This window comes from Equus przewalskii, chromosome 4, assembly GCF_037783145.1.
Source record: "Equus przewalskii isolate Varuska chromosome 4, EquPr2, whole genome shotgun sequence".
NCBI lineage: Eukaryota > Metazoa > Chordata > Mammalia > Perissodactyla > Equidae > Equus > Equus przewalskii.
The window spans coordinates 95,270,977-95,284,342 of NC_091834.1; the positions used below are offsets into that span (position 1 = coordinate 95,270,977).

Consider the following 13,366-nt stretch of genomic DNA (forward strand, 5'->3'; position numbering starts at 1 on the left):
TTTTGAATCAAAGTAAGTCCTGGTATATGAAGTGTTGATCATAGTCTTCTCACAAGAACTGATGTGCACTTGTGTTTGCCACAGCAGGGAACCAAGAACTTCCCTTCCATGGAGTAAGGCCTCTCTTGGAGCCTACATTTGGTGGAGAGTGTGATGGGGCTCCAGTGGGGTGGCCTGGATAATCAGAGCCAGGTGTAGTGAAAGGAGCACCTGCTCTGAGGACAGTAGAGAAGGTGTGGAGGTTGGACCCTGGCCAGACTAGCACAGCACAGCCAACTCTCCCTGCTCAAGAGGCAGGCAGACAGAGATGGGAAGACCTGGATCAGCTGAGCCTGTCCATGGGATGCACAGTGCCTACAGGAGCCCACAAGGACAGTGACATCAGAAATGACATCACAAGAAAGCCCTCCAAAGGGAGAAAAGGGAGGAGCAAAACATCTGTTCTCTTCCCCAAAGGCCAGAGCCTTGAGTAGGGAGATGCTCTGTCTTGTGCTGCCTGAGTCAGCCAGGGGCACCCAGCTCCTCTGCTGTGTGGCCCTCCGTCTCCTGGAAGCTGGTGAGTCCTGAACTCAGGTGGGACATATCTTGAGCCTTTGACTGTTGCTGGAGTATCAGCCTCCTTCCTGCACTAGGTCTTCAGCCTCTGTCTCCTTTCTCCACAGGTCCAGCGGATGCTGGGGTCATCCAGTTCCCCAAACACCTAATCAAAGGCATGGGGGGAAATGCTGTTCTGAAATGCTACCCCAGCTCTGGACACAGCAGTGTTTGCTGGTTCCAGCAGGCTCTTGGGCAGGGCCCCCAGTTTCTCATCAAGTATTATGAAAAGGAGCAGGGAGAGAAGCGGAACATCCCTGACCGCTTCTCAGCTCAACAGTTCAGTGACTATAGCTCTGAGCTGGACGTGAGCTCCTTGGAGCTGGAAGAATCAGCCTTGTATCTCTGTGCCAGCAGCTCAGGCACAGCCCTGCGGAGTTCCCGGCTCCCTGTACTCAAACCTTCCTGTCCCAGCTAAGTATGTGATGGGGGAGCGAGGAGGCCTTAGCCAAGTCCCAGGGATGCTTCTAGTTCTGCTCTAACACCCTCTCTTCCCTGCCGAGCTCAGGCAGAGCACTCCTGAATAGTCAGGCCCCAGCATCACTGAGTATTCTCACATCTCTGCCATCACCTTCCAAGTCCTAGCGAATGGCAGGAGTTCCTACTCTGTGATAGACTGTAGGTGAACTTTATGTGTTTTAATGCCAGGTAGATATCAGTGTGCCCACTGTATAGACAAGGAGATCTCAGTATATCACTTTAGAGATAGAAAGCTATCGCTAATAGACTTTCCAAATATTTCATATTTAAAGTGTCAGAGGCAGGAGTCAAGCCTACATCTCCATGCCTCCAAAATCAATGTTCCCCTAAATTCCACAGTGTTCCCCTGGGCCTTGATCAATAAGATATAGCAGAGCACTGTCTCTGGCATTTCAAGGCCAGCTGAGCTGTGGTGGGGAAGTGACCCATCATGGTGTGTGGTCACTATAGCTTATTGCCTGCCAATGTCTAGGACATATAACTTCAAGCCAGAGAATGTGTGTTTGTCCCATGATAGTTCCATATACAGTGGGGCCATTATATCCTCTACTACAGAAGAGAAGTGTCTAGGGGGATTTACAAAGTATCAGAGGATTCAGCCAAGGAAACAGAAGCCCTCCAGCAATTTCAGGCAGAATGGGAGTTAATACGGGGAATTACTGCTTCTAAACCATCGGAAGTTCTGGAGGAGGGAGGGTCTCCGAAGGCTGCAGCTTGCTCTCAGGTCCACCACTTGTGGTCAGAAAATCTGAAATGCTACTTCTGCCCAGGTCAGGGACTGAAGAAAACAGCTGAGAGTCACAGATATTAAATGTATGGTGTAGACATTTGCAGCCTGAAGGTACAAGTTTATTAGTGAACACAGACAACAGCTTTCATTCTACTACTCTGATGTGAACTTACAGAGAATTTCCTTATTTATCACTCATTTCTCTGTACCATATACTTAAGTACACTGTTTCGATTAATTTTCTTAAGAACCACATGAGATAGAACAATTTCTCCACATTACAACGAAAAACTGATTGTAACAGAGTTTAGATAATTTGTTAAAAGAGGCACAGCCACCAACTATGGGAACTGGCACTCAGCCATAGCCAATCCTGATTGCCCCCATGCTTTATCACCCCACCCTCCTGCATTTGGGTAGAGGGAGACGTCTTCAGAACTGAACACTGACCCAGAAGTCCCTTTCTGAAACCCTGGCTCTGACACACATCATTTGCACAATGTCTCTCACCTGGGAGGCTATGCACTGAAGAGGATGGAGCTCTGACTTCAAAGGCCTTGGTCTGTTCCTATTATGACCTGCCTTCAGCCACTTGGAAAATATTTATCTGAGTTTTCTGTTTGTTAACTGAGAACAATAAAATGTGTGTTGCTGAGATTTTACGGAAGCAAATAAAAAAAGTTACCTAATATAAAGTATAGGCTCAAGAAATCTTAGTTCCCTATTACCTCTATGATAAACCTCTGGTCTAGCACAATTGTTTACTATGTGCGATTCTGGGATCACAGGCAGGTGTGGATGACTTTTGCCTGTCTCACCTATGTTCCTGACACAAAGTTATCTGAAATGCAAATACAGTCGTCTGATCATTTATGTGTGAAATTAATTACGAAGTGTCGCCTCTTAAGGCAAAATAAAAATAAGACCCACGACAGCACTTCCTGTTTGATATTAATTCTCATATGAAAGAAAGTGTGGTGCTTCTAGAAATTGTGGCTTCAGAGCAATTGGAGATCACACAAAAGATCTGACGGATGAAGGGACAGTTTCATTTGAAGAGAGACCATCGTAGAAGGGCCTCTCATGCCTTCCATCACATCCTCGGCCCACCTCTGATTTCAGCCACAGCTACAGGGACAGTTACATCCAAGTCTGCGTCCATTCACCTTGTGCCGACAGCCCCCCACATGCCCACCAGGAGTCCCTCTGCTTTCTGGCCTAGTGCCTTCTCTATGTCATAGGAGTCCACTTGGCCCGCACACGAGGGCAGCCAGATCTGCAGGTGCTAATGCTCAGGGTGGGAGAAAAGCTCCAGGCTCTACATTCAGGTAGACAATCCTGAAGGCATTCCATGTGCTTCTCAGCAGTTTCCAAGGAATCCATCTTTTGCTCCAGCGCAACTTCAATATGGCACCTTCATGCTGCTTTTCCCCTTCCCCGTTTCATTCTCCCTGCTTTCTTACTCCTGTCTCCTGGGATTGTTTCCCAAATAAACTGCTTGCACTTAAGTCCTGGACTCAAGACTTTGCCTCCAGGGGCAGCCTAAACCGTGACAGTGATAGAATGACATGACCATTGGAAGACACTCCCCTTTGGAAGAAACTGACATTTTTCTTTCATTCATATTGCCATCCATTCACTCAAATTCTTATAATAACATAGATGAGTAAATCTTTTGTGAGTACATTTGGGTTATTTTGAATTTCCAACAGACTCGCATGGTTCCCGCTCCCTTAAAGCTGTGAACCTATTTGTAACTGTATGGGCTAGGATTATGTTTACAGAAGTAGAGTCTACCTGGACTCAGAAATCTATTTATTCCTTTCTTCATTCATTCAACAAATACATGTGGGATGTAGGTGAAGAGTAGATCCAGGTTTTGTGGGGCCTAAAGCTTATAAAAATTTAGGGTCCTCTTTAGAAAAGAGAACAGAAAAAGTTTTCAAAGTCCTGAAGAAGTTCTGTGCAAGTGAGAAGGCCTGAAGTTATTCTTCACTGACTTTATAGCCAATCCACCCTCCGTGTGTAGGTACTGTTCCAGGTTCTTGGGAAACGCTAGTGCAAAAAAATCAGAAACAGACAAGCTTCAAGATGAAGTGTATGTTTTCTACAACACCAAATTTGTGACTCAATAATTACTAATTAATTTAAAAATAAATTTAAAAAGAGATATTCCTGCAAAATGCTTGTCTCCCTAAAGAAATTAGGATATTGTTGATCATACCTTATTATAAGAACAGTCCTCAGATGTCTGGGATTCCAGGTACCCTACCCCAAACAAAGTGAGTCCTAGCTGAAAAACGCCCCTTTTGTTGCACTGAGCCAGCCATGGGCTGTAGGCTCCTTTGCTCTGTGGCTTTTGGTCTCCTGGAACCAAGTGAGTCCTGGGCATAAATGGGTTTGCCAGGATCCAAACACAAGCCATTCCATGTGGAGCTACATCAGCTTCCTCCTTGCCTCTGATTTCTGATTTTGTGTCCTTTCTCACTGTTGTGTGCTTGTAGGAATCAGGCATCGAGAAGTGCAGTCCCAGAAATAGGGAAGCCTCACACTGAGATATGACCTACAGATGGAACAGCAGTGTGCACAGGTACTGATTAGCTGTGAGCTTTGCACTATGGCAAATTTATGACTCAGTCAATGTTCTCTCATTTGGTGGGTGCAAGACCTTCTGAATGGAGACAGAACATTTCCCAGTGACCACAGAGGCATCAGAAATGTGTACCACTGGGAATAGCTCATCCACATCGCTAACAACCACCCTCTCTTTTTCACAGAAATCACAGTAGCTTGGGCTTCAGTGGTCCACTCGTCCATGGCCTCACCTGAAACAGAGGGAAGAATCTTGCCCATGAGAACATAGAGGCCTGAGTGCAGATGACAGGGCTCCCATGAGTCGGTGAATTCTGAGACAATATCAAACCATTCTTCAAATTCCAGTGACCCTGACCTTGAGACTGAAAAATTTCTAGACATTAAGTGGGTTTTAAAATGAGAAGATCACTGTAAGCTGACATTCAATTATCTACAGTTTAGGCAAAAATAAAAGCTAAGAAAAGGTATTTGGAGGCAAATTTTGAGCAGAGAAGTCACAAAAGTACCAAGACTGCCATGAGAATGTTTCTTAGTCAACAGAAATATTATGAAAAATTTTAATAGTATACAAATAAGGACTTGTATCATTATGGGAATAAAATATGCAGAGGAACAAATTTCCTTACTAATGGTTAGGGGAAAAACAAATATAAGATTTCTTCAAAAAACAGACTTCAAAATTGTTCCTATTCCGTTACACATTCAGTTGTGTATATATGTAAACAATTCATTTATTCCTGTGAGAAAGGGGTGTGGCAGCTTAGCTCTGCAGCATAAGCATTGGTCAGGGATGCTGGCATCATTGAGACACCGAGAGCCCAAGTTATTTCCCCAAAATAGAGCTGAAAGGCACGAGATTCTGCCCTGAATCTGAAATGGGCAGCAGGCTCTTCTGCCATGTGGTTCTTTGTTTCCTGTGGACAGGTGAGTACTGGTCATAGGTGGGTTTCTTTCTCTGGATTCCCAAGACCTCAATCCAAGTCTTCCTCTTAAGATGACAACATCAGGCTCTGTCCCTCTCTATTACAGGACACATGAATGCTGGGGCTAGAATCACTCAGAGCCCGAGACATAGGATCACAGGGACAAGGAAGAGGGTGACTCAGATGTCACCAGACTCAAAACCATGACTGCATGTACTGGTATCGACAAGACCTGGGACATGGTCTGAAGTTAATCCATTATTCATCTGGGATAGGAAGCACTGACCAAAGAGAAGTCCCCGGTGCGTACAGCATCTCCAGATCAAATACAGAGAATTTCCCCCTCACGGTGGAGTCTGCTACCTAGCCCCTCCCAGACATCTGTGTACTTCTACGCCAGCAGTTACTCCACAGTGCTGCACGGCCGCCTCGTCTCTGCACACAAAGTGTAGTTAGAAAGACTGAGGGTGCCCTGCACTCATGAGGCCTAACCCAAAGCCCAGGAAGCCCTTGCCTCCACAGGTGTCACAGAGGTCCTGCCAGCATGGCGGCCTTCCAGCAGTGGGCGATATGACGCTGAGTGTGGAAGTCCATCCCTAAGCCACTCTCGGCCTGACCAGAGGTCATCTCAACATCCTTACCTTGCTGGTTCTCTCTTCTGCAGATCTCAATCTTTCTGCATACAGAAAGGAAAATGTATCTCTAGTTGAGGTACATGAAGATTCCCTTGATAATCTAAAACCTCTACATTCTTCCCTCCACTATGGGCTTCAGTGACTTCCTCATCTACTCCTTCCACACCCTCTACTACCTTCCACTTACAGTCATGAACCTTCACTCATATGGTCTCTGCTGCTGGCAGCCTTTCTTCTCTGATACAATAGACCTACAACTCCTATAATGTTTGCCCTCCACCTATCTCTTCACCATCGTCGTGGACAAGTTCCCCTGGCTCTCTCTGCTTCAGCCACACTAATCTACATTTGGTTGGTTCCTCATATGTGCCATGTTCTTTTATACCCTAGACGTCTTTTTTATAGGCTATTTCTTCTGCAGTGAACATAAGTCCCTCAGTCTTATTTCTAGATCTCTACTTCACTCCTTACACACACAAAAAATATTTCTGGCATACTTATAAAAAGTAAAACTTAAATTTTACTAAGAGAATTTAAGAAAAGTGTTTTTAGGCACTCATTCAAAGAAAGATTTTTTTTCGTGGAGACACAAAAGAACACAAACTACATGGATAAATATTTATATTTTCAGTTTCATTAAGTTAATTTTGTGTACATCAAAACATGCAATAAAAAATGAAAAGGTAAGTCACAGACTGGGAAAAGACATGATGAATGCAGACAAATGGTCAAGAATCAGTGTGACAGAGACCATTCCTGCTCACCCAATCCCCGTGGCTCCTCTGGCATTCCCAGCCTCACCTGCAGTTGGAGGGTTGGGAACCTCTGACCAGGTTCTGACAATTGGATGTGGGTAAAAATTAGGTAAGCCAGTTCCAAGCCTTGTCCTTAAAAATATCCTGTGACGCTGTGTTGGGGGTCCCCAATGCAGTCCCAAGTTTGGAGATTCTCTAGAATGACTCATGGGATATGGCATATAGTTGTGGTCATGGCTAAGATTTATCAGTGACACAGTAAATACTCAGTGACAGATCATAAGGGAAAAAGATACAGGTGGAGTCTGGAGGAATCCACATACAGGCTTCCTTAGGCTCTTTTCCTCCTTGGAGGGGTCACAGGGAGCTCAAGCTTCCCTCAGCAACAGAAATGCAGCAACATGAGTGCAATTTTTCTTCCAAGGGAGCCATTAGGGGCCTGGTGCTCAAATTTTTATCAGGACTGCATCACACGGGCACCCACTGCCCATCATGCACTAAAAGCCTAGTCTCCAGGAAGGAAATCCGGTGTTCAGGATAAACTGTGTTGTTTGCACTCACAGTCTAGGGACAAAGAGCCACCTTTCTCAGTTAGGAAAGTTTACATCAGTGTAGGCAGCTGGTTACCACCAAATTCCCCCATTCCAGCAGAAGGCCAGTCTCTCAGGCAGGGTTCTCTAAGCACAGCGGTCTCTGGTCTGCTGTGTACAGGCTTCTCTGCACAGGCCCCTCAGCTCTCTTTTCAATGCCTTGCTGAACTTGGAAGGTACCTGTTACAGGTTGCCTGATTACGACACGGAAGCAGCCTGGCTCAGTAGATCATAATTTGATGGACAAACACTGAAGAAAGCTCTTCATGCTGTCTTTGTGGTCGTGAGAAACAGAGCTTTATAGAGTAAAACCACTGAGATTTTAGGATTTGTTTTTCTTTGTTTTCTGTAGCTTAGCTGATCTTGTCTAATAGAGCTAGTATCTAGAATGAATAATAATTCTTATTACTTAATAAGAAAAGGACAACTCAATAAAAATGGCAATACTTCATCCAGGTAGTTCACAGAAGAATAAACTAAATTATCACTAAACATATGAATAGATTCTCAGCCTGACTTAGAATCAAAGTGTTGCAAACTGGACAATATGGTATGAATTCAAACTTACCAGACAAGAAAATTTTCGAAAGAGTGACAATCTGAAATTTGTGTAAAGGTATGGAGTAGTGGAACTCTCTTACCCTACAAAAGAAGATTACAGCTATAACAGTAACTCTTTTGGGGATATACTCCAACATACATCACTTCTAGAAAAATTATCAAATTATTCAATTAACTTAGGTTCTGTTTATATGATGGTGGTACGTATTTTTTAACTTTTTTAAGATTGTGGTTATATATATAACAAAATTTGTCAGTTTAAACATTGTTAAATGTACAATTCTGTGGCATTAAGCACATTCACAATGTGCAGCCATCACCGCTTTCTATTTCCAAAATGTGTTTCATCATCTCAAACAGAAAATCTGAACCTATTCTCCATTTACGGCCCCCTCCCCCACTAGGCCCTGGGAACCTCTCATCTATTTTCGGTCTGTGTGAACTTGCCTGTTCTAGATAGTGGATATATTTGGAATCATGCAATATTCTTCCTACTGTGTCTGGAGTATTTCACTCAGTATGATGCTGTCAAGGTCCGTCATGCTATAACATGTATCAGAATCTTTTTCCTTTGTGTGGCTGAATAATATTCCACTGTGTAGATATACCACCTTCTGAACATCTACTCATCGCTTGATGGACATTTGAGTTGTTTTCACCTTTTGGCTATTGCGAATAATTCTGCAATGACATTGGTCAACAAGCATCTCTTTGAGTTTCTGTCTTCAGTTCTTTGGGTTATAAATCTAGGAGTGCAATTGCTGGGTCATATGGTAATTCTATATTTAACTTTTTGAGTAATTGCCAAGCTGATTCTCTCAGCAGCTGTACTATTTTACATTCTCATCAGCAATGCATGAGGGTTCTAATTTCTTCCCATCTTCACTAATACTTGTTTCTTTTCTTTAATAGCCATCCTAGTAAGTGCGGAGTGGAATGTCCTTGTGGTTTTGATCTGCATTTCCCTATGACTAATGGTGTTAAGCATCTTTTCATGTGCTTATTGACCCTTTTCATATCTCTTCAGAAGTGACATATTTTTTGTCTGACTGCTTTTCAGAGTTTCTCTCTGTCTTTATATTTTAGCAGTTTTACTGTGATGAGGCTAAATGAGGTTGAGGATGAGCTTCACTTGGGATTTTAGTGTATGTACTACTTCTGAAACATTTTAACATACTGTAGGAGAGACAAAATGAGTAAATGTATTGATATTATTGGGAACTAGGGTACTTATTAAGAGAAAGGAGTATAATTAAGAACCAGGAAAAGATGAGGTAGAAATGTTGTGTTGATTTGGAGGTATCAATATGCACTTACAATTTTAAACATAATATATTTCCTAACTCTATCCAAGGAAAGGTGTAAGAAACAATTCAAAAGCCAATTGTCTAATTGTTTTATTTTCTTTGTGGTTGTGCTCCCAGTAGCAATGAGCAAATCTACTGCACAGTATTTGATGTTTCAGACTGTGGGTATTTGTGGAGACAGTGACGTCACTACAGGAACTACCTCGTAGGGCCAAAAGGGACATTTCTCCTCCTCTGCTCATGCTCACAAGGACCTGAACTGCTGAACCTCCTGTTCCTATTCTGACCCTGAAATGGGCACCAGGTTCCTCTGCTGGGTGACCATCTGTCTCTTGGGAGCAGGTGAGTCCTACAGATGCCAAGATCTCTGCATTTTATCTTTCCAGTGATTATTACAATCGTTTCCTTTTTCCATTTTCAAATTCTGTCTTTTTCCCCTACAGAACTCACTGAAGGTGGAGTCACTCAGTCTCCCAGACACATGATCACAGGAAAAGGACAGGCTGTGGCTTTGTGGTGTGACCCTATTTCTGGCCACCGTGCCCTTTACTGGTACCAGCAGACCCTGGGACAGGGCCTGGGTCTTCTGATTAGCTTTGAGGATGAGGCTGTAGCAGATGATTCACAGCTGCCTAAGCATCGGTTTTCTGCAGAGAGGTCCAAAGGAGGAGACTCTACTCTCCAGATCAAGCCTGCAGAGCTGGGGGACTCAGCCGTGTATTTCTGTGCTAGCAGCTTAGCCACAGCCCTGCAGAACCCCTTCCTTCCTGTGCACAAAGCATCATGGTTCTCCTCTGTCTATTCAGCTCATGGAGGCTCTAAACAGAGCCCTTCCCTTATTCCTCACGATCAGGGGAAAGAAGTGGGCTTGCAGAGATAAGCTGGCATGTATATAAAGGGAGAACATGAATATTTCTTGAAACATGAGGGCTGAAATGTTTGCAAATAATTATGACTCAGGGATTTGAAGTACTTCTTGATGAGGACTCAAAGATGAAAAACTGAAAGTAACTGATCACAGACTCAGCCCTCAGGGGCTAGGGATGATTGCTCTCCTATAAAAATATGCCATCATGAAACATGCTCAATAAACATTAATAATATAGATGGTGATGAGATGAGAGTAGTGAACAGTGGGCTTTCCCTCTGTGGTTGTATCACCATCTAAACTATTTGAATGGATATCCTTCACTCTCAAGCCTCTTCTCAGGAAGTTTTCTGCCTCAAAGTCTCAACACATAATTTGTGTTTGGAAAACATTTTTTTCCTGTTTTTGTAGAATTGCATTGATAGTAATGATGTTATTGATGATGATGATAATTTCAGCTATTTTATTCAGCCATTTTCCTCTTCAAAGGAATACACACAGATGGATATCCTGGCAACTAGTCCCAAATCATAGCTCAAAACTAATTCTTTGTTCTCCAGAGAGTTCTAACTCTTCAAGGTAACCAGCACAGCTCAACATTATCTCTAGGCTGAGCCAGCCAGTTCAGAGGCTGTTGAGAACACTTCCATCTGTCTGCCTTAGTGTCTTAAAAAAGCTCCTTAGTGCATTAAAATATTCTTCAGTAAGAACTTCTGGAGGGGACGGTGTCAAGAAGGAAGCATAGGTGGACTCTGAACTCACCTACTCCCACAGACACAATGAAGTTACAACTACTCTTGGAAAAATTACCCCTCAGAGAGAATGGAAAACTGGATATTAAGAACTCCTAGGGATGGTACTGACTGAGGTAGAAGAGGCAGAAATTCTTCCAGAGAGGAAAAAACCCCCTTCCAGCTGTGATGTTTCACAGCTGGGCAGGAGCAACCTTAAGGTACGAAGACTTCACTGGAAGAGTGGAGATCTGAGCAGGGAAGTGTTACCACAATAAGCAGCTTTTGGACTCAGCACAACTGAGATGAGTGACATAATGCCTAGCTTTGATGGTTATGAACTACATTGGGGAATACCCACAAGAAAAGCTATTGGACATAGGGGAAAGAAAATCCTGCTCTCAACGTGCCTACACAGAAATTTACCCATTGAGGAAAGCTCCTAATATCACGAGAAAGAAAGGTGCACAGTACTTTGCTGAAAAGAGACTCATCTGACAGTCTCTGGCTGCACCTCAGTGAGAAGTGAGACCTCTGCAGGGACTGAGACATTGGAGGCAGCCATTATCGTGACCTAGTACAGGTGTGCTGATGTAGATGCTGGCAGATGCCATTGGAGGTCTTCCCCTGACCTGTTAGGGCAGAGGTCTGCCCCACCCACTAGAGCACTGATTTAATCCAGCTTAGCCAGGGCAGGCAGTCTGCCCTAGGGACTGGCCCCACCCAACAGTAAGCCCTTGGGCAACTTATGGGTGTGCGTGGATGGGGTGGCTTGAACCTCTGCAGCCAGGGGAGTGGGTCTGCCTCTGTGAGGTAGGGTGTGCTCAAGGGGAAGGCTTTATTGATGGAGTATGTGGAGCCTCTGCAGCAGGGAAACTGGGTTGGCTTCAGTTGGTCAAGGAACCCACATGGGGCAGGAGTGTGTTGATGGGGTGTGTCATCGTATGGGCAATGGGGCTTGTCAGCTGCAGCAGACTTGTGCTTCTCAAACAGCCACATTGGGGATGAGCCCCACCTTCTAAAGCCTGAAACAATTGAGTGCTCCTGTGCCTGGGGCCAGCCCTACTCAGCTGCAATTCTGAGAAAGCTGATAACAGCCTTGCAGGCTGGGGGTCTAAAACAATTGCAAGCCCCTGAGCCTAGAAACCAGCTACACTGAAGACCTATTCATTTAACAGAAAACTGCAACAGCTATGTGCTGTTAGACCTTGCAGCCAACTGTCCTGGGGTTCCCCATGTCTGATAAAGTGACTGAAAAGACCATAGCAGCCACATACAGCTGAGCATTACAACCACCTGGCAAGGGGACAGCCTAGACTCCCCAGACACCTGCAGCAAGAGCAATGCTGCCATAACAGAAGGACACATGTAGTCCACACCAAGAACACCCCTGGAACATTTGAAACTAGTGACAAGAGGGAAGCACTCTGCTGGGCCTCAGAAGCCATATCTTATGTAAGGCTACCTCTCCAAGATTGGGAGACATAGCTGACCTACCTAATACATAGATATAAGCACAGAGAAAGAGGCAAGATGAGGAAACAAAGGAATACAGTCAAAGTAAGAGGATAGGACAAAATCTGAGAAAAAGAAGTAAATGAAACAGAAATAAACAATCTACCTGACAAAGAGTTCAAGCAAAAATTCATAAAGATGCTCACTGATCTTGGCAGAAGAATGGATAAACTCAGTGAGAACTTCAACAAAGAATTGGAAAATATGAAAAAGAGACAATCAGAAATGAATACAATACTGGAAATGAAAATTCACTAAAGGGACTCAACAGCAGAGTGGATAATACAGAAGAACAGATGAGCAAGCTGGACAAAAGACTAAAGGAAATAACCCAAGTCAAACAAATAACGGAAAAAAGAATTACAAAGAATGAAGACAGTCTAAGTCATCTCCAGGACAACGTCAAGCACACTAACATCCATATTATATATGTCCCAGAAGGAGAAGAGAGAGATAAATGGGCAGAGAATCTATTTGAAGAAATAATAGCTGAAAACTCTCCTAACCTAAAGAAAGAAGCAGACATCCAGGTACAGGAAGCATAAAGACCACTAAACAAGATAAACCCAAAGAGGCCCAAATCAACACACATTAAGATGTCAAGAATTAAAGATAAAGAGAGAATCTTAAAAGCCACAAGAGAAAGACAACAAGTTACATACAAAAGAAACCACATAAGCCATATGCTGATTTCTCAGCAGAAATCTCACAGGCTCGAAGGGAGTGACACCACAAATTTAATGTGCTGAAATGACAAAACCGACAGCCCAGAATTCTCTAATTGGCAAGGTTATCATTCATAATTGATGGAAAGATAAAGAATTACCCAGACAAGCAAAAACTAAACGAGTTTATAACCAAGAAAATAGCTTCACAAGAAATGCTAAAGGGACTTATTCAAGTGGAAAAGCGAAGACTACAAATAGGAATAAGAAAATTATCAAAAAAAAGCAATAAAATCACTGGTAAAGGCAAAAATACAATAAAGGTAGCAGATCAACCAGCTATGAAGCTATTATGAAGGTCAAAAGACAAAAGTACTAAAATTGCCTATTTCCCTGATAAGAGGGTAACAGATACAC

At 43.5% G+C, this 13,366-nt stretch overlaps 1 gene segment (V, D, J or C); it reads left to right on the top strand.

Annotated features, from left to right (window-relative positions):
- The first annotated feature begins 458 nt into the window (after positions 1–458).
- LOC103562754 (T cell receptor beta variable 5-5-like) lies at positions 459–6,619 on the top strand. The segment is given in 5 exon segments: positions 459–556; positions 663–1,012; positions 4,309–4,394; positions 4,582–5,323; positions 5,429–6,619. Coding segments are annotated over 2 exon segments (429 nt in total).
- The last annotated feature ends 6,747 nt before the right edge of the window (positions 6,620–13,366 follow it).